This window comes from Cinclus cinclus, chromosome 4, assembly GCF_963662255.1.
Source record: "Cinclus cinclus chromosome 4, bCinCin1.1, whole genome shotgun sequence".
Taxonomy (NCBI): Eukaryota; Metazoa; Chordata; class Aves; order Passeriformes; family Cinclidae; genus Cinclus; species Cinclus cinclus.
In genome coordinates, this window is record NC_085049.1 from 65,265,327 (window position 1) to 65,290,832 (window position 25,506).

The following is a 25,506-nucleotide window of genomic DNA, read 5'->3' on the forward strand; positions in this document are numbered from 1 at the left end:
GCTAATGAGCTGTAATGGGATTTTTATGGAGGGTTGGGAAAGCTGGATAGGACAAATGGGAGCTGTTGGTGACGGAGTCAGCGTTGTTGTTGTTGTTATTATTGTGGTCATGATAGCTTTTAATTAATATTATTTTGGTTATTATTGTTGTTAATATTTGATTTCATCAGCCCCGCTCCATTTAGTAACTGAATTTTTTTTGTCGAGGGAGTTTTCCACCTCCTTTCCTCTAGATGAGCTTGGAATTGGGATAATCTCCAGTTTTAATGATTTCCAGTTACCTTGGTTATGAGTTAAAATTAGTGTAAATGAGTTAATTTGTCTCCTTCATTGCAAGTTAAATTTTAGTGATCTGAAATTTCTAGGCTGAGTTGCAACTTTATCTCCAAGTGTCATCCCTGGATTATCCCTTTCCTTGCTTTTCCAGAGTTTCCCCAATGTTTTTGGGGTTCTTTGTCCTCACAGCCCCTCCGCTGCTTTTCCATCCACAGGGAGAAATTGGCAGTCCTGGAAAACTGGGAAGTCCAGGATTGAATGGACAACATGGACCAAAGGTGAGGATCTGAATCATCACAGAATCATGGAATGCTTTGGGAAGGGACATTAAAGATCATCCCACAAGAGTTTTCCCAGAAGTTTTCCCAAATCCACCTCTGGAAAATGCTCGTTTCTTACGAAGGGCATAAATTGGGATTTCCTGGATCTGTTCCCATAAATCAGCATGGATTGGGTGAAGATTCTTGGATATTGGGATTGGGATCTTTACTCACCTCTTCAGCTGAGTTCATCCATACCAATCCTGATGCTCTTTTCCATTTTAATGAGAATTTTCCCTCTCCTGGAATACCACCAGTGCCCGGACTGAGGTGACACTCAGTAAATAATTCTGATCCAAGGAAAAACCAGTTTATTCCCAAAATCCCATCCTTTCCAAGATCACATTAGCCATGATTTTCTTGGCTCCTTCCAGGGTGAACCAGGAGCCTCAGGGAACAACGGCACCTCAGGAATTCCTGGGGAGAAAGGAGAAAAGGTTGGTACTGACCACGCTGCCATTTCCAAGGAATTAATCCCACATCCATCAGGTAGAGTTAACAAAATTTAACATTTTCCACATCATTGGTGCCCTTTCCAGAGGGGAAATGTCAACTTGCTGGAACGTTAGGGTTGGGAATGCAGCTGGAAAAGGGCAGGAGAGAGAGGTCTCCTTAAATTCACCTCTGTCCATGGATAAAATCTCGGGAGGAGCCAGTTTAGTGTGAGGAAGAGCCTCCAGAGGGGCTGGGATTCATTGTCAGTGTTATTCCACCACCATTCCCAGGGTAAATTCCTGGGAAGCTCCAGGGTAGGAAAAGTGGATCAGGCTGTGGGATGGGAAATAGGAAAGGTCTCCAGGCTGATCCTGAGTTCTGTTCTCATCCCCCTGAGGAATTCCCACCTGGATCACTCCCCACCAATCTTTCTTCTCAGCATTCCTTCATTTCCTGCTTTATTCCTTAAAAAAGCCCCCACACCTAAATTTGTACTTTTCCATAGGGGGGGAAAAGTAGGATTTCTGTTAAAACAGTCAGTTTCTAAGGAGAAAAAAAAAAAAGTGCCAAACACAATCTTAGCAGCCTCCATCAAATCTCTTGGCATTTTCCAGCCCCTCAGGCCCTTCTCATATTCCAGTCTCCAGCAGATTTGGGATCTTAAAGGATTTTATTGATAACAAACCTGTTCCTCATTCCCTGATGGTCTCCAGTTGGAGGCTTGGAGATCATTCCCAGGGAATTCTTATTCTCTTCCTCTCCCGGTCTTCTACTCTCCCACAGATTTGTTTCCTAGCACTGCTGGGTGTTGGATTTTTCCTTCTGCTGGGTTTCATGGGAATATTTTCTGTTCCAGCAGCTCTGGTAGAAAGCTCAGTGGTGAAGATGAGTGGGAAAGTTATAGGTTGGGGATATTCCCCTTTCCTGGTTTTTCCCAGAGTTACAAATGAAAGGATTCTGTTTAGGTGAGCCGGGAGAGCTGGGAACTTAGGAATTCTTGGGAATAGTTGGATGGAAAATCCATGTCACCAAGCACCTTCTGCACAAGGATAGGTGGAGAGCAAAGCTCCCACACCAAAGGAATGTGGAAGGTGTTCCCATATTCCCAATGCCATGGAAGCGTTGGGATGAAGTTTGGCTGCTCCATCTCTACAACCTGCTGTGATTCCCAGGGAGCCAAGGGAGTTCCTGGACTGGGAGGATTCAAAGGACAAACAGGATTGCCTGGGAAGCCTGGAGGGGCCGGAGCAGCTGGACCTCGAGGGCCACAGGGAGAGCCAGGCCCACAGGTGAGCAGCAGATCCCAAGTCCCACAGGTCCTGAATCCCAGCAGGAATCCCACAGGAATTCCAGCAGGTCCTGAATCTCACAGGTCCTGAATCTCACAGGTCCTGAATCCCACAGGAATCCCACAGATCCTGATTCACACAGGTCCTCAATTACACAGATCTGGAATCCCAGCAGGTCCTAAATCCCACAGGAATCCCAGCAAGTCCTGAATCCCACAGATCCCAAATCCCAGCAGATCCAGAATCCCACAGGTCTGGCATCCCAGCAGGTCCTGAATCCTACAGATCAGGAATCCCACAGAACCTGCATCCCACAGGGATCAACACCTGGACACCCTGGTGTGACCCATCACCCCTGAGGTGTCCCCATGGCACCATCTCCCACCTCTCCCACATTCCCTGGGGTCTTGATCCGCGTATTTCATCTCCTGGTTCATTCCTCTCCGGAGATTTTCCGCCCCCTTTCCTCCCCTCCTTTCCTGTCTCCTCAGGGGAAGATTTGAACTCTCCATGGAGAGATAATTCCAAGTGATCAGGATGTCAAGTCGTTAATTATCCCAGGATCAGGATGCCAAGGCTTGGGAAGGAGCTGGTGGCTCTCAGCTCCCGTTTTTAATGAATATTTTTGCATTCCAGCCACGCTGGGCTGAAACACAGGGAAAAAAAAAGAAATCCTGGGAAATGAGATGTTAATTCCATCGATGAGCAGGATCACCCTGCCCTGGAAGTTTTCTTGAGGCAGCTTCAAGAAATAAAGAATTTTCCAAAGTGAAAAAAGGCTGGAAATGAAAATTCCCTCCTTGGTTTTGCTGGGAGAGTTTCAGGCTTGGATTAAAGAATACAAAAATTACCTGGAAGATCCAAGAATAAAAGAAAAGTTGGAATAAAATAACCCACCAAACCAAATTTTATCTATATGCCCTGCTTGATTCCTGACGATGGTAATAATTTGGATTTTGGAGGATGGAAGCTGGGACAATTCCCAATTTTCTGGGAAAATCTGAATTACTCTGGCTCTCCAAAGTCTCCTTATCCTGCAGATCTTTGTGGGAATTCTGACATGGATGGGTCACTAATCAAAAACTCTCTACTCCACCTCATTCCAGCAGAATTTTCCTCCTTTTTTCCCAAGCTGATATCCATTGACAACTTTTACACCACATCAGCTCCATCAGGATCAAATATTGATGGGATTTTGGCTAATTCCACATGAAAAATAATGTTTTAATTAATTAAGTAGTTAAAATTTACAATATCAGTATCTGGAATGGGAGATGTTGATCAGAACACAAGGCCGCTCTTCAGAAAGACAAAAAAATGTGTGATCCCATGGAATTCACAAAAATAAAAAAAATAGGGATTTAAGGGAAGGACAGAGGGATGCAGAGAAGAAAGGATGAACAAAGAACTCAACCCACATCCAGCAATTTCCATTTTTTTTAAAATTTTTTTTTGTGGATCTCCTTAATCAACTCCTTTACCCCAAAATCAATTTTAAAACAGCTGCCAAATATCTCCTTGTTTTTCCCCCTCGAAGAGACTTGGATTTTCTCCCTGCTAATTTGCCTTATGGAAGCTGGATTTTACCTGGACAATGCCTCTGGAAACTGTCCTCTTCCTTAAAGATATGAGCTTGAAGTCACTGAATAAAGATGCTGGGAGTGTGACAGGGATCTTTAAAAGGAATTTTGAAGGGTGCTTATAGGAAGAAGGTGGGAAAAGGTCCTTCCAGAACAATAAAATATGGATTAAATCCCGCTCCAGCCCATGGAAACAAAATTATTCTTCCTTCTCTTGCTCCCCAGGCTGTGCCTTGCCATGAAAAATAAATCAAAGGAATCACAGGAGGGAGGAGGGAGCTGAAAGGTACAAGATTCCCTCATGGATATTTAAAAAGGCTGGAATTTTTGATGTTATTAGCAAGCCCAGAAAAGCCTGTCTGGGATAATAAATGGCTTTTTTTTTTTTTTGGACACTGATTAAAGAGAGGCTGTGAGGTACCACTGTTTCCACCCACACCGTTCCTTGGCTTCTTCTGGAATTAAAGGAGAAACTATGGGAATGGCTTGTGGGGTTGGGAGAGAGGGAAAAAATTCCAGAGCACTGATCCCAACCCATCTGGAGAGCACCTGAGTGGCTTCTGCTGATGCTCAGGTTGGGTTTTAGGGGGAAAATCCCGAGGAAATGTGGGATAATCTCTGGAAGTGCTGACTGAACTCTCCTTTTCCTCTCCAGGGTCCACCAGGGAAAAGAGGGAGATCCCAGCTCTGCCCCCAGGGGCCCCCAGGCATGGATGGGCCAAAAGGAGAAGTGGTAAGTATAGGAATGATTCAGTGGGGTTCCTCAGCGCTTCCCAAAATTCCAAATTGGGGTTGGATGAGCCTTGTATCTTCCAGGTTTCATTTCTCAGCTCTCCAAATTTGACAGCAAGAGCAGAGACATTGGAATACCAAATTCCAGGCACTACATGCAGGCAGTGCTGCCCAAATTTCTGCCTGGAGGTGTCTCCAGCTGGGGGAAGATTCCTTTGGGAAAACATCAAACTTCGGATCAGTACATCCTCGAGGCAGAGCAGGAATGAACCAATAATCACTAATTAATGCACAATTAATGCTCATCAGAGAATTCCAACAAGAGCTTCGGATCCCAGTCCCAGCCTGTTTGGGGTCAGTCCCTACACCCTGCAAATCCCAAGGTCCCAAAGGATTTTATAGGGTCAGGAGTGGCATTGCTTTAACTCCATATGCTGCTGGTGGATAATGTGATTTTTCCAGACACTGGAAGTGAGCATGGATTGAGAAAAATGATCCTCCTGGCTTTAATTGGGATCATCCTTCTTGTGCTCCTTGTCCTTTAATATTTTTGAGTACCCTTAATCCACAAATCCAGTTTCCAGCAGTTCTGAGTGGAAAAACTGTCAGGGTTTTTTTATCCCCTGTTGACAAAGCTCATCTCCTGGTTTTCCCATTTTTCCAGCACTGGGATTGCAGTTACAGTTTCAAATCTTCTGCTTGCAGTGATGCCCAAAGCTTCTGTGCAGGACAAATCATCTCCATGCATCCAACCTCTTAACCCTGACTTAAGGTGTTAAAATCCATATTGTTGGGATGGGGCAGAGCTCCCAAAAAATCTGGGATCTGTTGCATGAGGCTGTTCCTGTCTGCCCACTGATCTACTCACAGATATCCCTAAAATTTATAGGAAAACACGTGAGGCTTTTTACCCATCTCCCCTCTGAGCTATCATCCCTAAGGAGCACTAATTCCCGGAACATTTCATGGACAATCTCTGGAGATGTGGTAATGATCAAAGTGTTTTTAACAGGGGGAAAATGGTCCCGCCGGGCAGAAAGGAGCCAAGGGAGATCCGGGCCTTTCCGTGAGTGCTTTCTCCCAAAATCATTTCCCATTATGGGGGGGAAATGGAGAAAATCGGCCAAAGCAGCGCTGAGAGGCTGAGGGGAGGAGGGGAATGCTGAGAAATGGATTTACTCCAAGAATATCTGGGAAATGAGGCTGTTGGTGTTACCCAGGGATGGCAGAACGGGGCGGGAGCAGAGCTGGGCTCTGCAAAGCCAAGCCTAAAAGTCCCATGGCTCCCAATTCCTGCTTGGCCGACAGGATCGGTGCTCCAGGGCTGATCCAACCCAAAGGAAAAGCGGGAGAGGGAAATGTGCCCCATGTTCAAAGCCTTTAGGGAAAAGCTGCTACCCTGGGCTTCTAAATCCTGAGGAAGAAGGAGGGGTTGACCCACATGGATCAGGACCAAATTCCTCTTGCAGCTCCCTCCACATCCCTTCATCCCGGATTTTGTGCCAGGATTGACACAAGGCGATATTTCCATTTTTCCAGGGTGTGGATTAATTTTCCAAGCAGGGTTAAATTTAGCAGGGGCATTGTGGGAAAGGATCTCCTAAAATTGGGCAGCTGAAAATTCCAGCTCCCTACACGGAAAATGCCCCAAAATTCGGAATCCCAAGAAGGATAAGAGGTGATGGAAAGTCCAGCAGGACATCGACTATCCCACACAGAAGATTCCCAATGGGATCAGCAGGCATTGGCTGTCCCAGGGAAGAAGAATGGGTTCCAAATCCATGAGATTGGAGGTCTCATTCCTTGGGGAACAGCTGGGAAAGAGGCAGAGGAAGCAGGAGGTGCAGCTCCAAATCATCAAATGTGGTCCCACAGCTCCTTCCCAAGGGACAGTCCTGGAGGATAATTTGGATGCAGGTGGCTCCACAACTTCTAGAGCTCAGGGAAGTCTGGGACATCGTGGCTTTGGGGACAGTGCCAGGAGGGTGGGGACACTCCTTGGAAAGCCAGCCCAGATTTGAGGTACCTGGGGTCCCAATTCATCGTGGCCAGAGGAGCTGGCTGCAGGAAAACCAGGAATATCCAGAGGGAATGAGCCCCAAATCTTGAACGGAGCTCACCATCACACCAAATCTCCGATCTCGTTGCACCCAAAACAAGGTGGCTCTACCTCAGTGGGACAAGCAGGGAGATGGTGCCAGGGTTGGAATTCATGCCTAAATTCCATTTTTCCCACTCTGGCACAGGAGGAAGAGGTGAAGGAAGTGCTCAGGAGCGAAATGAGAGGGATTTGTGGTGAGTTTGCCCCGTGGTGACCCTGCCAGCAGCTAAATTGGAGCGATTTCCATGCCAGCACACATCCAAATGTCACCCATTAGCAGCTGGTGGAGCTGGGGCCCCTCTCCAGGAGTGTGGAATTCCAGGCCCTGCAGATTCCTGACTTCCTGGAACTCTTCTTAATTCCTCTCTCTCTGCACGTTTGGTTTTGTCAGCAAATCTTTCCCCCATTTCCTCATGGATTGGGAGGGCACTGGGTCATGGTGGGAAGCTTGGAGCTCACTGATCCTTTTCATTCCCGTTTTTTGTGGCATTCCTTGGCACACAGAATTTCCCTCTCTCACAGGGAATAACTACCACCAGCACCAAAAAAAAAAAAATTTAAAAACTTAGAATGGTTTTCTCCCAGAATCCTAACACTGAAAGTTTCTGGGGTCTTGCTTTCCTTGCCCTGCAGAAATCCATTTATTTGAGACCCAGCAGAACCTTCCTGCCCCATTCCCTGGGCTTTCCCTATGGATATGGAAGATTTTTAGGTTCACCACCACTGAAGTTGTTAGGAAGCATTTGGATCCTTGAAAGGGTGGGGAGGGGAAGGGATGGAAAATAATCTATACAAGTAATTTTTTCCTTGAAAAATCTTACTGAAGTTGAAAAAAAAAAAAAAACAGGAGCAAACAAACTTTTCCCTGTCTCTTCTGCCTGCAGGTTGTGGAGGTGAGTTGGAAAGGATGTCCAGGGAAAAGGGTAGGACTGGGAATTCATGCAGGAAAGGATCTTCTCCTTGCCCCAAACCAGCCTGAAACTGCAAGTGGAAAGCTGTTTTTAAGAATAAATGTTTTGTTTTGTTTTTTCTGGGATTCAGCTTGGGAAATGTTGAATCACCAGCGGCTTTTGGATCCTGGTTTGGGGGGATGGGTCTTCTTGAAAGGAATCTGGGGGATCAGAGGGACACCTGGAAGTCTCTGGTTTTCACCGTCTCCTCCAGGACATGACCAAACCCCTTCCTGACTCCCAGTTTCTAAAGCTGAACCCACAGAAATCCCAATCCCTGCCCACAAAATCCCGGGATTGCTCTGCCATCCCAAACCATGCCCAGGATGAGCTCCGGGACTCCTGAAACCCTCAAATCCAATGGTCCACAGAACCTGGAGACCCCAAAGCATGGGATTCACTCTCGGTGACCCTCAATCCACAGGTCTGGAAGTCCACAGGCAACTCGAAGGGTATTCCCAGCCTCGGGAATACCTCAGGAATGGTGGAAATCGGGAAGAAAAGCTTGGCACAGCTCATGGCAAGACCACGTCAGAGACCCTGGTGAAGCCCTCCATGGAGCCACCTCCACTCACTGCAGGTGAGCTCAGCTGCCTCCTTCCCATCTTCCCAACCATAGAATTGTCTGGAGCATCCCATGAACCTCATGGTAAATCTTCTTCCCTGGAACTGGGCAGGAATGAGGCAGGGATGGGGTTCCCAGTGAGAGCTCCCACGCTCTTGGAGATGATACAAGCTGATGGTGAGGAAAACCAAAGTTTTTGTGGGATCGGTGGTGATCCCAGCCTTCCAAAGGGTTCATTGTAAAAGGCTGGGAAGAGGCAGCAGTTTCCAGGCTGATTTTATCCCATTTTCCCCACCACATCCTTGGCAAGTTCCAGTAAAACAAGCAGAAATGGCATCTCTGAGACCAAACACTCATCCCAGACTATTTCTGTCCAGGGCCCCGTGAACATTTTAATACAGGGTAAAACCACGTCTTAAAACTCAGGGGAAAACAACTGGATGTTCCTGTTTGTGTTTTCCATGGGGGAAGGGCCCTGGGAGAGCCAGATCAGCAAGACAAGGGCCACGGACCTCCTGATCTCCTCATCAGGGCTTGGATTTCCACCTGGATTTGTAGGACAGAGGGAAAATGGGACAGTGGGAAATTGAGGGATTATGGAGTAATTTGTGGCAGGATTCCTCAAAATCCAAACTTCAGGGCAGGATTTAAAAGGAGGGAGAGTTCGGGATCATTTCTTGTAATTCAGCAAACAAAGATGCTCAGATTTTGTCAGCAGGAGGAGGAGGAAGAGGAGGAGGAGTGTTGGGTACATTGGATAGCACAGCCAGGGAAATAATTTAAAATAAATTAAAAATCCCATTGCGCTGAGCAAGACACCCCAGTGCTCTCACCGTTACACCCCAAAATCAGCTATGATGTTGTCCTACAGTTTATAGGTGTGGGGGTTTATTATGGGATGCAAGTTTGGGAATTCCTTCCAAATTAGGGGGATGGAGCAGTGGAATGGTTTTCCAGCCTGGGGGTTTGGGGCTTAATTAAACTTGATCAAACACTGTCATTAAATACTCTTTGTGACCCCAAAAATATCCTGTAGGGGAGGTCTCAGTGCCCTGAATTCCAGTCTAAGAGGGAGTTGGACTCTATGATGCTTCCAACACCTTCCAGCTTGGGACATGGAATGGTTTGGGATGGAAGGGGCCTTAAAAATCACCCAATTCCAGGCCAAGGAGTCCAACGGAGATTTGGATTCCAGGGTTTTTACAGGCCTCTTTCCAGTTTGGGACATGGAATGGTTTGGGTTGGAAGGGCCCTTAAGGATCACCCAATTGCAAGCTCATATTCTATGATTCCATGATTCCCTAGGATGGAGAGCTTTGGGAAGATCTTTAGGAGCTTTGGGAAGGGTTTTAAGTCAAACCCATTGGTGATGGCCCCATGTAAGGAATGAACACATCCCAAAAAATCCAGCCAAGCCTAAAACCGACCACCACCAACACTCACACCCTTCCCGCCCCACTCCGGGAGCTGTCCCGACGTCTGTGCTGAATGTCAAAGTCTCCCATCTGGATCTAAACTCGATTTATGCCCCGGCAGCACTCGAGATCAGATGGATGGGATGTTCCAGGTGTTATTGAATCACGGCAGCAGCCAACAATCCCATTAAAAGCTGGGGTGGAGGCAGGAGGGCTCATAAATCCCTCTGCTAAGTGACGAGCGCGGAGTGGCTCCAAACGTTAACAGGATTCTGTTATTGCCGCCAGATTCCAATCGCTCCCGGCTTTCCCAAGGCTCCCGAGCTCCAGCCTGACATTTATCTCCAACAAACAACCACAAACACTTCCATTTTCTCTGACGAACGCCCAACCTTTCCCACGGAGTTGTTTAACACCATTAAGGGTTTTATTGCTGCTGGCTCCTTGCTCCCCATGGCTGGTTGCTCCGTGACATTTATTAGGAGAACTCGTTAGCCACAGAAGGCTCCAAGGATCTTTATTTAAATGCGGGATAATTTGTTTGCACGCCCTCATTCCATGTGATTTCCTTGGGTTTTTCCCCCCCCCAGCCCAGGCACGGCAGACAACGGGAACCTCTGAGCCAGAAGATGACAGGCAATTACCAGGTGAAGAGCAGGGAATGAAGTGGCATTTAGGGAAGTCACTTCCCAGGTGGGAAGGGCTGCTTGGCCTTGGGATCCAGGGATGTCGCACTGAAGGAGTTACACTCAGGTTAAAACTCAGCTTGGGCTTGGCTTAAAGCAGCTGGGTTTGAGCTGGTGGTGGAGGAACTGGAGGGGGTTTTGATCCAGGAAAACACACTGGGAGGATCCTCCTGGAATTCCCTGCATGCAAACATTCCTGTGAAAGTATCCCACCCGGAATCCAGGCTTTAACCATCAGAAGCCACCATGATGGGAATCACAGGGATGGATGATGGAGCAACACGGAGCTCATCCCACACTGGGAATGTACTGCTGGATGTCCCCTTTTGTCCCCTCTGGGAATGCACTGCTGGGTGCATTCCCATTGTGGGAATCCACTCCTGGATATCCCCATTTTCCCATTATGGGAATCCACTCCTGGATATCCCCACTTTTTCACTATGGGAATTCAGTGCTGCATTCCCCCCCTTTGTCCCCTTTGGGAATCCACTGGGATTCCCTCCTTTGTCCACTGTGAGATCAAACCCATGGATGGTTATGGGGTTGTTTTCCAAAGTGTGGCCTTTTCCCACCTGGATCCAACCCCTGGATGGTTTTGGGGACATTTTCCAGAGCAAATCCAACCCCTGGATAGTTGTGGGGTGTTCTCCCACCTGGATCCAACCCCTGGATGATTATGGGGTGTTTTCCCACCTGGATCCAACCCCTGGATGGTTTTGGGGACATTTACCAGAGCAAATCCAATCCCTGGATGGTTCTGGGGTGTTTTCCCACCTGGATCCAATCCATGGGGAATGTGGGGTGTTTCCCTGCAGCCCTGTGCCTGCAGCCCATGGATGAGGGCTCCTGCCAGCACCATTCCCTGCTCTGGTACTTCCACAGCCCCACAAATTCCTGCCGGCCCTTCCTGTTCGGGGGCTGCCGAGGGAACAGCAACCGCTTCCCATCCCGGCAGGAATGTGAGCGGCGCTGCCAGAGCTCCACAGGTAAGGCTGGAAATTCCTCCAAATTCCCTCTTCCTGCAGCCAGGAGCAAAAGCCCAGAGCAGGAAAGCCCATCCTGTTTCCTTCAGGTGCCCCCCTGGGAAGTGCCAGAAGTTGCAGGGTTTTCTTCCCATTCCCAGATCATTCCCAGGAGCTCCCTGACATCTCCCTTGGGCCGGTTCCATGGGTGGGATGGGCATGGATCCACCTGGACACCAGGTCCTGATATTTTGGATGTCTTTTGTGCTTTCCAAACACTGAAATCGGCAGGGATTTGTGGATTTGTGCCCTCAAAACCCTGGAATGTTCCATCCAAGCACACTCTGGCATCTCCAGGCAGAACCTGAAGTCTAACCCAGGCCAGTTTAGGTCTGGATTAACACCCCAGGATTGGGGTCTCACCTCATCCAGGGGTTAAATGGGGAAAACTCCTGGAAGCACAGCTTGGCTTCCATCGCCAGGTCCAGGGCTTTTGGGATAAATTTGTGTGGATTTTCCCTCATCTCCAGGTCATCCCAGGGAAAATGGGCCCTGGCAGGAATGCAAACCCTGCTCCAAGCAGGGCAGGAGCTGTGACTGATCCCAGCCTTCCAAGGAAAATCCTCCTCTCTCAGAATTCCCTCTGCCTGGAAAAAATCCTTCTGGAAAAAAAAAATCCATGAATTCTCCACAATCCATTAAAAGAATCTCTGCTGAAGTTCATCTCCTCTGGGTTTGAGGGAAACTTTAAGAAGAGAGAGGAATTAAAGGCTCAGATCCATAATTTTGGGAATCACTCCAAGGGCTTGAAATCCAGGCCCAGCAGCACCAGGAAATGAGAGAAGCTCCTCCTGCCCAAATTTTTTCCAGGGAATTTGCTCTAGGAGCCATTAGGAACTTCACAAAGCAGCTGAAGGTACCTCCAGCACAGTTTGTGGAAAGAAACAACCACTGGGAATGGGATCAATCCCAACCCAAGGCAGATTCCTGAGTCTTCCATGTGCCTGTTTTTCCTGGCTGATCCTAGACAGAGCCAGGATTCAGCCAGGATTGGGATATTTGCTCTTTATGGATGTGGGATGGGACAATCCTGTGGTGTCAGGGACTTCCCGAGCCACTGTGAGCATGGGAATTCCAAGAGGGAGCCCAAACTGCAGCCAGCTTCTGAAATTCCCATTGTTTTCTCTTCCCTCTTTTTCCCAAACCAGGCAGAGGGAGATGAGCAGCTCCAAATGCTTCATTTAAATCCAAGGGGAGTGGGAGGATCCAAAACCTCCGAGATGGGCAAGAAAAAACAAACGTGAAGACGTTGGAAAAAAAATCAAACCGGAATTATGGACATTATGGGATAAGGAGAGGGAAACCTCTGGATGCTCAGGAAAAGGAGGATGGCAAGGGCAGAATTCCTGAGCCAAACCAGGTGGCACAGATTTCCAAGTTTTACTTTTGTAAAATAAAAGTGACCCAATGCTGTAGAATTCTAGATCATTTGCCTGGAAGAAGGAAACCTTGGGAATGGCAGAGAAAGGTGGGAATATCTGTTTTTCCAGCTGGATCAGGTGGGTGGGTGGAGCCCCATCCCTTTTGGCCTGGCCCTAAATTCCCTGGGACCTTTAGGAATTCCCACCTTCTCCTCCGCTTGGGAATTCCCTGGGCAGGTTAAAAGGAGCCATCCCAAAGAAAGAGTCATCTCTAAGAAAAACATAAGGATTAAAGACAGGCTTCTCCCTAAAAAAATGCCACTTCCAATTCCTCCAGGAGCTTGGAGCTACAACTTGTGGGAATCCCACAAGAGGTGTGGAAAACCAGTAAGAGGGATTCTAGGCAGGACTAAGGTCGAGCTCAGTGGATTAAACCCAGCTCAAATTCCCATCAGAGAAATCTCAGAGAAATTGAGAACTGGAATTTTTTTTAATCCCACTTGGATTAATCAAATGTTCCCTATGAATTTGCCATCCAGGCTTTGGCAGGGCCAAAATATTCCGGGAATGAGCCCCAGCATTTCCCTGGAAATGTCAGGTCAGCCTAATCGAGTTCCTTGGAATTATTTCAGTGTGGGAGTGGGGGGAGAGGTTTTAGGGGTGGTGGCTTTCCAGGCTCCAAAACAGAAAATTCCTGAACATCCTTTGGAGAAATGCCCTTGGAAAAAGCAAAGCTGAGCAGTGGAAATCTGGGATTTAAAGCTCATCAAGCCAGCTCTCAAATCCTCATGGAATTTGGAAATAAAGAGGGGTTTTGGATGGTGTTCTGTCAGGATTTGTGGCTCCAGTGCTGATGCAAATCCATGGATTTAGGAGCACTCCCAGCCCCTTTCCAGGAGGGGATTCCTGGTGCATCCAGCCAGGGAATCTTGAAAGTCTCCGGGCCGCAGCCTCCGATGTCTGTGGCGGTTCCTAAGCAACCCCGACAAAGGAAAAGGGAAGGAGAGAGAGGAGAGGCTGGGTTGGGATAATTTGATAATTGGAAAATGAGGCAGCCCTGAAATGGCCACGGCTGAGCCTCATCCAGCGCCCTCTGGATGCGCCGGGAGAGTGGATCGGATACTTTGGGAAGGAGCTGACAAAATCCTGGCAGATGGAAAAGCAGCCTGGAATATCCCTCGTGGTGCTCCCAGCTGGAATTGGGATCAGCCAGGTTCATTAATTATGGATTTTTACAGTGAGAGGAGTTAAAGATGCCGTTAATGGAGGGCTGGATTTAATAGTGAAATCATGGAATGGTTTGGTTGGAAAGGATCTTGAAGCTCATCCCATGGGCAGGGACACTTCCCACTGTCCCAGGCTTGGGATAAGCCTTGTCCAACCTAGCCTAAATCTTGGAAAAGCCTCCATGACTCCCTCCATCCTCTCTGGGAGCTTTTCCTGCCATCCACAGTCCTTTTGGGGTGAAATCCCCATCCCTGTTCCCAAATCTCCCTTCCTGTCCCTGTTCCCAAATCCCCATCCCTCTTTCCAAATCCCCATCCCTGTTCCCAAATCTCCCTTCCTGTCCCTGTTCCCAAATCTCCATCCCTGTTCCAAATCCCTACCCCTGTCCCCAAATCCCCGTCCCTGTTCCCAAATCCCAATCCCTGTCCCCAAATCTCCATCCCCATCCCTGTTCCCAAATCCCCATCCCTGTCCCCAAATCCCAATCGCTGTCCCCAAATCTCCATCCCCATCCCTGTTCCCAAATCCCCACCCCTGTTCCCAAATCCCAATCCCTGTCCCCAAATCCCCATCCCTGTTCCCAAATCCCCATCCCTGTCCCTGTTCCCAAATCCCCATCCCTCTTTCCAAATCCCCATTCCTGTCCCTGTTCCCAAATTCCCATCCTTGTTCCCAAATCCCTATCCCTGTCCCCGTTCCCAAATTCCCATCCCTGTTTCCAAATCCCAATCCCTGTTCCCAAATCCCCATCCCTGTCCCCAAATCCCCATCCCTGTTCCCAAATCCCCATCCCTGTCCCTGTTCCCAAATCCCCATCCCTCTTTCCAAATCCCTATCCCTGTCCCCGTTCCCAAATTCCCACCCCTGTTTCCAAATCCCCACCCCTGTTCCCAAATCCCCACCCCTGTTCCCAAATCCCAATCCCTATTCCCAAATCCCAATCCCTGTTCCCAAATCCCCACCCTGTTCCCAAATTCCCACCCCTGTTCCCAAATCCCCACCCCTGTTCCCAAATCCCCACCCTGTTCCCAAATCCCATTCCTGTTTGGAGCAGAAGCAGCCACTCTGAATCCACAGGGAATTCCCATCCCCATTCCAAGGGTGGAATTGCATTCCGACATTCCTGGGAAGGCAAAAAATCCTTGGAAAAGCCTGGAAAACCTTCAATGCCAGGCAGCTACCTAAGGGGGAAAAATCAGGATGAGTTTGCCTGTGGAAAAACCAAGGAAAAATCCCACTTTGGGCTCTTTTTCCTGCTCCATTTGGCACCTGGAAATCCCAGAAAAAAAAAAAATCCTGGAAAGGCAACAAAACCCACCTGGACAGAATGAAATATTCCCTGAACTTTTCTAACCTTTTCCAGCTGCTGCAGCCTCAGCAGTGGGATCAGATCCCACATCTGGATGCAAGAAAAAGCAGGAGCAGCTCCTTCAAGACTCGGATCTTTGGGATAAAACTGGATTTTACGTTGGGACATAAAATCAGGGGAAATTCCTGGAGCCTGTGTGAGGATCCAGGCTCCCTTCACATTTTCCTGTATTTATTGTCCTTCCAACCAGGAATTTTGGGTGCAAAAATCCCTTTGGAAAAGGGGTGGGAGATACAACAGAGGGAAAGAAATACAAATATTCCAGGAAAATTTGGAAGATTTGGGATTGTTTATCCTCTTCCACCACTTTTTTCTCCTCTTCCTTTGGAGGGAAAACAGCAAAATCCAAACTTAATTCCATGCCCGGGAGGTGCCGGTGGAGTTGGATTTTTGGGTTTGGCCCAAGAGATTTTTGGGAATTGCCAAAATATCCCAAATCCAGTTCATCTCAAGGAGCTTTCCTGACATTCCACTGGTATCCAAAGCTCCAGGCTTTAATTAATTTAAATTATTATTTCATTATTTGAGCTAATTTAATTCATTCCCAGGAAGATGAAACACGGAGAGCTTTGTGGAAACCCAGGGCTGCAAATCCCCTCGGAAAAGGTGGGAAAAAAAGGTGAAAAAAGGGAAAAATAATTATTCATGATTTTGTATTCCCAGCTCTTCTCTTCTCATTGGATGGAGTTTTCCAATATTTGGCCACCTTGGGAAAACTTTATGGATTTGAGCTGTCGGAAGGAATGAAAATCACCCCCAAAATGAGGTTCTAAGGAAGAGAAATCCCATAAAATCCTCTAAATAAGCCTCAAGGCAGAGGAAGGGTTTGCTGCAGGATTTTAAGGAAATTGGGAATTTCCCAGGGAAATCCTTCTCCTTCCACAGCCTGGAAAATGCAAACTGAATCCTAAAAATTGGGGGGAAAGGGACAAAGCCAAGTGGAAAAGTCCCTTTTTCCCCTTAGTGCATCCATGTCCAACTCCTCCATGGAATTCTGGTGCTGGGATCTCCTGGGCTGGGCAAAACTTGTGGGATTTGGGATTTTTTTTTTTGTTTGGTTTTTTGGGGGTTTTTTTGGTTTTTTGTTTGTTTGTTTGTTTGTTTGTTTGTTTTGTGGTTTTTTTGTTTGGTTGGTTTTGGGTTTTTTGTTTTTGTTTTTGTTTTTGTTTCTTTGTTTTGTTTTCAAAGTCCCTGGGGTGGAATGACCCCAAATCCCTGATTTTCCCCGGCTTGTGGAGATGAAACTTGAATGAGCTCCAAGCAATGATTCACTCCTGGAAATTCAGCTCCCAGGAAAGGTAAGGTGAGGTGGGAAAAGGTCTCCTGATCCTCCAGAATCCCAGAGATGTGTGGGAATGCTCCTCACATCCTGCAATTTTCCTAAATTTGGGACTTTTCAGGGAAACTTTTGGGAAGTTTGAGGCCTCCAGGTCCTGTGGGTGGCCTGGGATGTTCCTGGCTCGGCTCCTTCCTTCCCTAGGGATATCTTTATAGAATTTTCCTTTGGAAATGCAATTTTCCTGCAGCAAATTCTCCTCTCTCTGCTCCTCCCAGGGTGGGGAATTCCAAACCATGGCAGCCAAAAAAAGTTGGATTTGTTTTTCAAGGGATGAAGCAGGAAATTCCTTCTTTATTTCTGCCTTCTCTTCCCCATTTTTTCCTTAAAAAAACCACCATGAAAATTCCATGTCCGAAACATGGAAAATTCCATGTCTGGAGCGTGAATTTGCCTCCTACAAGGACATTTTTCCCTTCCTAGCAAAGCTTTTTGTGGAGAAACAAATTTGTGGGGGGAATAAAATTCAGGAAAACACCTCAGGATTGGATCCAGAGGTGGAAAAGTCTCTCAGTCCTGTGCCCTGAACCTTTTCCTTGGAATAATGGATTTTTCCCTCCCAGCTCCTTGTGTTGAAGTCGCCCAGGAGTTTTCTTTCCCAGAAATAGCTCCAAAATTCCAAACCTTTGGAGAAAAATATTCCCTTCCAGGCCTATGGGAAGGAGGGAAACCAAATCCTCATTCCAGGAAGCTCCGAATTGAGGTGGGAAAGGAAGGAATTGCTGGAGATGTGGATCCTGATTGGGCAGAATTCCCAAAGTTTGGAGCGAAAGGGAAGCTCCCAGCTCAGATCCTGAATCCTTATCCAGGAATTCCCACAATTTTGGTTCCTTGTCTCCAGGCCAGGAGTGGGAACATCTCCCCACCCTAAATCAGAGCCTGTCCCGGGTCTCTGCTGGCTCCAGGGCTTTCTCCATGGATTTTCCCCACTTTTAGCAGGATTTGCCTCATTCCCAGGGAAAACTGCTCCCCTCCAACCCGGCAATGGCAAAATTTTTCAAAGGAAGTTTCAGAAAGGAACTTTGGATAATTTGGTCCTGGAGCCTCCAGGAGAATCTGGCCCTGCCACAAATCCATGGCGGGACCCTTGGAGGGACCTGAGATCTTCCTTGGATCACATGAAAAATCCCTGTTCCCAAATCTCCATCCCCATCCTTTTCTGCTCCCTAACCCTGGGGGATTCCACGAGTTTCCTCTCCAAGCACACTGGGACCAGTCCGGTGCTGGGAGCCCAAACTGGGAATTTTTCCTACCTGGCTGTTGTTTTGGGATGATCCAAGTTAATCCTGCTGTAGTTTTAGGGAATTGAAGCCTTTTTTTTTCCCCTCATCCCACACCTCGTCCTTCCCATCCTCTTCCAAAGCTGCACCTGGGATTGTGCTAACAAATCCTGAAAGAAGTTTTCCCAAAACTTTCCATTTTCCAAGGGTTTCCCTGTGTGAATGGGAAGATAAAATCCCCTAGAAACAGGGAAAACAGGGAAAAACCTTCCAAATCCCCAACCTGGGACTAAAACCCCATTCATTGGCATAAATAACATCAGTCCATGCTGGAACCCCAACAGGCATCCCTGGAGCTGGAAAAACCTTTGGAATTCGAACATCCCTACCCCCAAAACCCCGGGGACAAAGACATGTGTGATCCTACAAAATCCCGGCACTGACGCCAGCCCCGGTTTGGGGTGACTCTTCCCAGATTTTGGGATCTGACGTCCTTTCCCCCCCTTCCCGTTTTTTTCCCTGGGGACAGGGAGAGGCTCCGTGACGTCGCTGGCTCGCTCTGATCTCATTTTAATGAAATCATTCCCAAGCCAAGGCTCCACGTCTGTAATTACGACTCTAACCCCGTGATCCCTGATTTTTTTATAAATACACCAGCGAGGGGGGAAAGGTTTCCAGAGAGAGGAAAAAAAATATCCCAGTCCCTGAAAAAAAAAAAAAAAAAAAAAATAAATAAATCAGGGAACAGCCAGGGAGGAGAAGTTCGGGAAAGGCTCCTGATGCCTCTTTCCTGGCAGTGATTCCACGGCAAATCCTTCCCATCCCAAGCATCCAGGAGAAGCAGGTGAGTGCCTGGATTTCATTTATTCCCCGATTTACAGAAACTTCTAATATTCCACTGCCTTCCTTGGGAAATCAGATTCCTGGTTTTTTGTTTTTGTTTTTGTTTTTTTTTAGGGAAAAAATATAATTAGGCAAGGTAGGGGAAAGCAATGAAAGATATTTTGATATCAAGGGATTAAAAATTCCCCTTGCCCTCCCTCCGAAGGAAAAAAAAATATTATTACAATTATTATTATTATTATTATTATTATTATTATTATTATTATCATCATCATCATCATCATCATTATTCCAGCAGTTTTGGGAGGCAGATTGGAATAGGCGGCATGGGAAGGATTGGGAAATCTTGGGCAAAGGAAAATTAGGGAGATAAATCCCTGCTGGCACTGCAGGGATGGGGAGCAGAGCAAGGCACAGGCACAGCCAGCACCACCGAGCCCGCCTGGATTTTGGGAATCAGCACCGGGAAAAGCTCCGCAGGGAAGCGGAGTTGAAGAAGTCTCCCAAGGTCCCACCCACAGTTTTATCCCAGCCTTACTTTGGGACAGGGAAAATTCCGGCTCCATCTCGCTCCTGTGCCGCCGAGGAGAGGCAGCAAATCCCTGATCCCGGTTTTCCAGAGCTGCCTGGCTGGAACGGGGCGTTTTTCTCCTTTCGAGCCAAGCGGGAGATTTCTCAGGAAACACAAACGCTCCTGCCGGGTAGGCAGCATCCCGAGAAGATTCCTGGAAAACATTCCCGGCTATCCCAGCAATTCCCTGCGCGAGGAGCGGCTCCCACAGCTCGCCCTGCGGCAGGGCGGGTTTAATTCCCATTTTCTCAGATCCTTTTTTTTTTTTTCCCCTCCTTGTCCTGCTTTTTTTTTTTTTTTTTTTTTTTTTTTTTTTTTTAGCAAGGAGGAAAACCCAATTCCAGCTTTTTTCCTGCTCCATCAAAACTTCCTGGAGCGTTGGGGCACAACCTCCTCCCCCGGCAAAAATAAACCAAATCCCCCCCCAAAAAATCAGCTTTTCCTTGCTTTCCCCCTCCCACCCTTGATTTCAGCTCCTTTTGCCAGGATATCCATCTAGGCGAGGAGCAGGAATGGGTGTGGATGGCTTCAGCCGCGTTTTCCACTTGTTCTGCCTTTCCCTTAGCTCAGCTGAGATTCCCAGAGTTTTGTGAAGCGGGAAAAGCTGGAAAAATCCCAGGAAAAGGCGCTGGATTCAGCCAGCGGTGAAGATGCTGCTCCGAGATTCCAGACGGGGCGGGAACATCCCAAGGCTCTTCCAGCGGCTTTGCCAGCTCTGGAAGGTTTTTTGGCGACATTCCCATTCCCAATCCAGGATCTGGGAACCACGCAGGGGTGGGGAAAATCCCCAATCCTTAAATTCACATCCAGAGCATCCCATTCTGCAATTTGCTGAGGGTGGAGGGAGGTGAAACACAGCTGGGGAAATGGGAATTTTGGGGTGGGAGAAATCTTCACCGTGAGTCCTTCGGGAGTCTCATCCTTAGATCACATGGAAAAATCCCTGTTCCCACATCTCCACCCCCTTTTCCAAGAAAAATTAAAACCTGGGATATCCTCATGTCTAAATGGCCAAATGTACCCCCAAATTTGGGGCTGAAGGCAAGGAGAGTTTGGGGTCCTAGATGATCCCACGTGGAGGTTGGGTGCCTGGGAAGGGTTTTCCTTCCTTGATCCTGCAGGAACAGCTTTCCCTGGATCATTCCATGGCTGTTCCTCTCCCATCCGGATCCAGGGAAGGATGGAGGGGCTGGATTTTTTGGGGAGCTCTGTGGGGTTTTGGGGAAGAGGGGAAATGGGAGGCACAGAAGTGGAAATGGAGCAGCTCCCTCAAATCCTGAGGGAAGGATTTTGGAAGGGCCAAATCTCCCCTTGGGAATATGGAAAAGAGAAGAGTTAAGGGAATGAACTTCCCAAATCTCTCCTCCTTTCCATGGATAGCAAAGAGCAGAGTTAAGGGGATAAACCTAGCCAAAATTCCCACTCTGAGGAACAGCAAAAGGCAAATTTAAGGAGAGGAGACCTTCCCAAAATTCCCCCTCCAAGGACCAGCAAAGGACAGACCTAAAGGGAATAAACCTGCCCAAAATTCCCTCTCCAAGGGATGGAAAAGGAAAGAGTTAAAGGGGATGAAACTTCCCAAATCTTCCCCTCCCTGTGCCATAAAGGGCAGAGCTAATGGGAATAAACCTGTCCAAAAATCCCTGTCCAAGGGATGGCAAAAGGCAGAGTTTAGAGGATGTAACTTCCCAAAATTCTCCCTCCAAGAACCAGCAAAGGGCAGACCTAAAAGCAAAAAACCTCCCCAAAATTCCATCTCCAAGAGATGACAAAGGGAAGAATTAAAGGAGTTAACCTGCCCAAAATTTCCCCTCCAAGGGATGGCAAAATGCAGAATTTCGAGGATGAAACTTCCCAAATCTCTCCCTCTATAGACAATAAAGGGCAGAGTTCGGGGAATAAACCTGCCCAAAATTCCCTCTCCAAGGGATGGAAAAGGAAAGAGTTAAAGGGGATAAAACTTCCCAAATCTTCCCCTCCTTGTGCCATAAAGGGCAGAGCTAATGGGAATAAACCTGCCAAAAATCCCTGTCCAAGGGATGGCAAAATGCAGAATTTAATGGATGAAACTTCCCAAATTTCCCCCTTCATGGACAGGGAAGGACAATTTCAGGGACTGTGGCTCAGCAGGTGACAGATCCTGGACCGTGGATTGAGTTTGGATGGATCTGAGGCACATCCCCCATTCCCAGGGGTATTCCCAAGAAATCCTGAAAGCCCCCATGGGAATGAAATTAGCAGCTCCGAACCCCAAAATCCAGGATGGAATTCCAGCCCCGTCCCTGGGGACTGTCCCCAACCAGGTATTGCCGTGTGAGACGCTGGCCACAAGATGGGGCCAGAAGATTGGGAATGCCAGCAGGATTCCAGGATTTTGGTAATGCCAGCTGGATTCCAGGCCCTTGGAGAGCGCGAGTGACCTCAGGGCTGGCTGGGGACATTTTTCCATCCTGGGAATGGGAAAAAAGCTCCACGGGAGAGCCTTGGTGGCTCTTTGGAAAGGTCAGGTGGGGATAAAGGGATATGGGGAGGGTTTGTGGAGCAGGAGAGTTATCCAGGGATTTACAGCACCCAAAAATGGGCCAAAAAGACCCCAAAAAAACCACCCCAAAATGACCATATTTCAAATGGGAGGATCCTGCAACCCCAAAGCATCCAAGGCAGGTGGGACACAGGGCCATCACATGGGGTCATCATTCCCACATCCTTTTGGGAATGAGTGAGGTGGGATGGGCTTGAGGAACATCTCTGGTGACATCTGGGTGAGCAGGGGACAGGGAATGCCACCTGTGGGGCAGCTGGTGGCACCTACGGGCACTCCAGGGAGGTGGAGAGGGATCCATGGGGATCGTCAACATGGTCCAAACCGGGTCTCTGGCAGCAGCCACATGTGAAGGAAAAGCTAAATCCTCCTCTCCATGGAAGTTCCATGAAGGGAAAGCCAAATCCTCCTCTCATGGAAGTTCTATAAAGGAAAGGCCAAATCCTTCTCTCCATGGAAATTACATGGAAGCTCCACAGAAGCAAAGGCCAAATCCTTCTCTCCATGGAAGAAGTTCCATGGAAGTTCTATAAAGGTAAGGCCAAATCTTCCTCTCCGTGGAAGTTCCATGGAAGTTCCATGAAGGAAAGGCCAAATCCTCACCTCCATGGAAGTACCATGGAAGTTCCATGGAAGCTCCACGGAAGCAAAGGTCAAACCCTCAACTCCACGGAAGCTCCAGGGAAGCAAAGCTCCTTGGACATCCCACCACCCGACAGCACCCCAAATCCAAGGGCTGGGGGTTGCATCCCAGGGAAGCTCATTCCCACCTGCCTTAACCTTTACATGGGACCTGGGAGGTGACCCCAAGAGTGCAGGGAGGAGATGTGAGGGATTGGGAAGGGATGGGGAGAGGCTGGAACACCCCAGGCACCACGCGAAGCTCACGGCCCTCTCTGCCCTGCCCTCCCCTCCGTGTCTCCAAGGCCAGGCCACCGCCATGTCCCACTCCAGGCTGCTGCTCCTCCTCATCCTACTTGGAGCCGCCGGCACCGGCCGCGCCCTGAGCCTCTCCAGTGCCGCCTCCATCTTCAGCTGCCTCAACGCCGCCCTGTCGGAGGTGCAGAAGATCCATCCCGAGGAAAACGCCGTCCTGGACAAGCGCGGCTCCGAGTCACCGTCCCTGGAGGAGGCGTCCGAGGAGGAGGCGATGGAGGAAGAGCTTGGGAAAAGGACATTCCCAGGGGACGGGCACTACAAATACGTGTCCCAGGCGCAGGCGAAGGGCAAGAGCTACCAGAACCGGGCCAAGAGCGACCGGCGCGCCAAGGTGACGCTGTCCCTGGACGTGCCCACCAACATCATGAACATCCTCTTCAACATCGCCAAGGCCAAGAACTTGCGGGCCAAGGCGGCGGCCAATGCCCACCTGATGGCCCAGATCGGGCGGAGGAAGTGACCAGGCCACCGCCAGAGGGGACTGATGGCCGGCTGGGACATCAGTGCCGTCTGGTTTTGACCCATCGGGCGACCTCGCACCCATGTTCCTTCTCCTCCCCTTCTCTCCTCCCCGCTCTTCTCCGTCATTCCTTTCGGACATTTCCATGCGCAGGGAAGAGGTTTTCTGTCCCCAGCAGGGCACAGGGGACGCGTCACCCGGGAAGGTTCCTGATTAAAGCTGCGATCTCTGGAGTTTCCAATGCTTTGTTGTCCCATCTCCCACCCCGGCTGCTGCATTGGGTCCGTAGGGATACCAAAACCTCCCCCAGCTCAGCCTCATCCCCACCACGGCCCTCCCAAATCCTCCACGAGCTGTCCCTGCCGCAGCCACCAATCCATGGGAAGGGAAAAGGGACAACCTCAAGAGGGATTTCCCAGTTCCTCCTCTGGGGTTTTCCCTGAGTTTGTCACCAGCACCTTCAGCATCAACCTCCCCACCCCATGGTCCCGGTGTCCCCTGGTGGGTCCTGGCCAGGGTCACCCCATGGCCTCATGTGGGATTGGATCTCCTGTCCCACAGGAAGCTCCGTGGTTGCTCCAAACCCACCCTGGGTGCCACCACAAATTCCCACCCGTCCCTTCCCACTTTCCCACTGCTCAGCCTCAGTTTTCCAGGTGGTCCAGCTTCAGCTCTCCATCCACAGACTATCTGTACTCTTCCCGCCCTTTCCCAGCCCGCCGCACTCCCACCCTTCACCTTGGAATACTGATCCCTTCCTCTAAACCTTTCCTTCCACCTTCCAACCCCGCTGAAATCCCACCTCTTCCCTCACCCCTGCATGCAGCAGGGGAGAAATTCGGGAAAGAAATTTGGCCCTGCCTCTCCAGGAGACACTCACCCAGAGCAGGAAATGAGATCCCGTCCACCCCATCCAGGGCATGGCTATGGGCACATTCCAGGTGGGACACCCTGGGACAGCCAGAGGGTTGGAAATGTCCTGGTGGGTTGAAAATGTCCTGGAGAGTCACCAGAGGGACAATGATGTCCTGGTCAGCTCCAGGGGTGTACGGGAGGGGTCTTTTCCCATTGCAACCCGCCGGAATCTTGGATTATATGGATTTTTATCACCCAGAAAATTCCCAGTGTCCTCATCCAGTGGGACATGGGCATTGTCCTCATTGTCCATCCAGGGAAACTGAGGCATGGGAATAACAAGGTCACACCTGCTCCGTGTCCAGGTGCACACTCATTCCTCTGTGGGTAGTCCAGGTGTCCCCACATTTTCCAGGCTCAGCCATTGGGATGCTCAGGGATCCTTGGAAGGAGGGACCGAGGGATTTGCTCAGAGCCAAGGGAGAAATCCCTGCTTTGAGCAGAAAGTTGGGAGAGATTTTCCACTGAGATGCCCAAGAAAACACCAGTCCAGGTTGGGAAGAGCTTTTCCCACCACCAGCCCTGCTTGGGGTCCTTTCCCAGCTCCTGGCTGGACAATGAGAACATCCCAGCCCCGTGGGAGAGACTGGAAACCCAAACTGAATGCCTGGAGCTCCCACTGGATCTTCCCTCTTCTCCCCTTCAAGGAAGGCAATTCCCAGAGAAGTGGGAAGGAATGAGCCGAGGCAGGGACTGCTCTTATCAGCTGTTAAGGAGTGACGGGCAATCCCAGAAAGGGATCCTCCATTCCCAGCTGCATCCCAGTGGGAGAGGCCCACCCACACCTGGCACCTGGACAAACCCTTCCCAAATGGATTCTTTCCAAATGGATCTTTTCCAAATGGATCCTTCCTTCCCAAATGGATCCTTCCTTCTCAAATGGATCCTACCCAAATTAACCCCTCCCAAATGGATCCTTCCCAAATTCACCCTTCCCAAATTATTCCTTCCCAAATGAACCCCTCCCAAATGGCTCCTTCCCAAATGAACCCTTCCTAGATTGATCCTTCCCAAATTAACCCCAACCAAATTGATCCTTCCCAAATTAACCCCTCCCAAATTATTCCTTCACAAATTAATCCTTCTTTCCCAAATGGATCCTTCCCATATGCATCCTTCCCAGAGCTTCCCAGGCTCTCCCCAGTGGGACCAGGGTTCCTGGAGGGGCTGAAGCACTGGCTTCATCCATTCCTGAGGAAATGGGATGGGAATGGGAGCACTGGAATCTCCACCAACACCCCCATGGGGCTGGGACCATCCAGACTCTGGCAGCGCAGAGGAAGGGCAGCATCAAGGTTTGGGGTGATTTGTGGAATTGTGTAGGATCCAAGGGAGGATTCCAGGCAGGATTC

General features: G+C 49.0%; 2 protein-coding genes across 2 annotated transcripts in view; both read left to right on the top strand.

Annotated features, from left to right (window-relative positions):
- Nucleotides 1-18,327, top strand: part of LOC134043806 (collagen alpha-1(VII) chain-like) — an 83,588-nt gene extending 65,261 nt beyond the window's left edge. The window contains exons 73-83 of the mRNA XM_062492537.1: nucleotides 492-554; nucleotides 971-1,033; nucleotides 2,204-2,320; nucleotides 4,556-4,633; nucleotides 5,645-5,698; nucleotides 6,879-6,927; nucleotides 7,618-7,656; nucleotides 8,108-8,263; nucleotides 10,254-10,310; nucleotides 11,165-11,340; nucleotides 18,229-18,327. Coding sequence (XP_062348521.1) covers nucleotides 492-554; nucleotides 971-1,033; nucleotides 2,204-2,320; nucleotides 4,556-4,633; nucleotides 5,645-5,698; nucleotides 6,879-6,927; nucleotides 7,618-7,656; nucleotides 8,108-8,263; nucleotides 10,254-10,310; nucleotides 11,165-11,340; nucleotides 18,229-18,327 — 951 coding nt within the window. The remainder of the gene's footprint in view (nucleotides 1-491; nucleotides 555-970; nucleotides 1,034-2,203; nucleotides 2,321-4,555; nucleotides 4,634-5,644; nucleotides 5,699-6,878; nucleotides 6,928-7,617; nucleotides 7,657-8,107; nucleotides 8,264-10,253; nucleotides 10,311-11,164; nucleotides 11,341-18,228) is intronic.
- Nucleotides 18,328-22,780: 4,453 nt separating this feature from the next.
- Nucleotides 22,781-23,239, top strand: UCN3 (urocortin 3). Its single transcript, XM_062491510.1, has one exon. It carries the CDS (start codon nucleotides 22,781-22,783, stop codon nucleotides 23,237-23,239), a length of 459 nt encoding a protein of 152 aa, XP_062347494.1.
- Nucleotides 23,240-25,506: the final 2,267 nt, after the last annotated feature.

What these genes read in the sequence shown, in the direction of transcription:
- UCN3 (XM_062491510.1), top strand. Translation starts at nt 22,781, where the DNA reads ATGTCCCACTCCAGGCTGCTGCTCCTCCTCATCCTACTTGGAGCCGCC.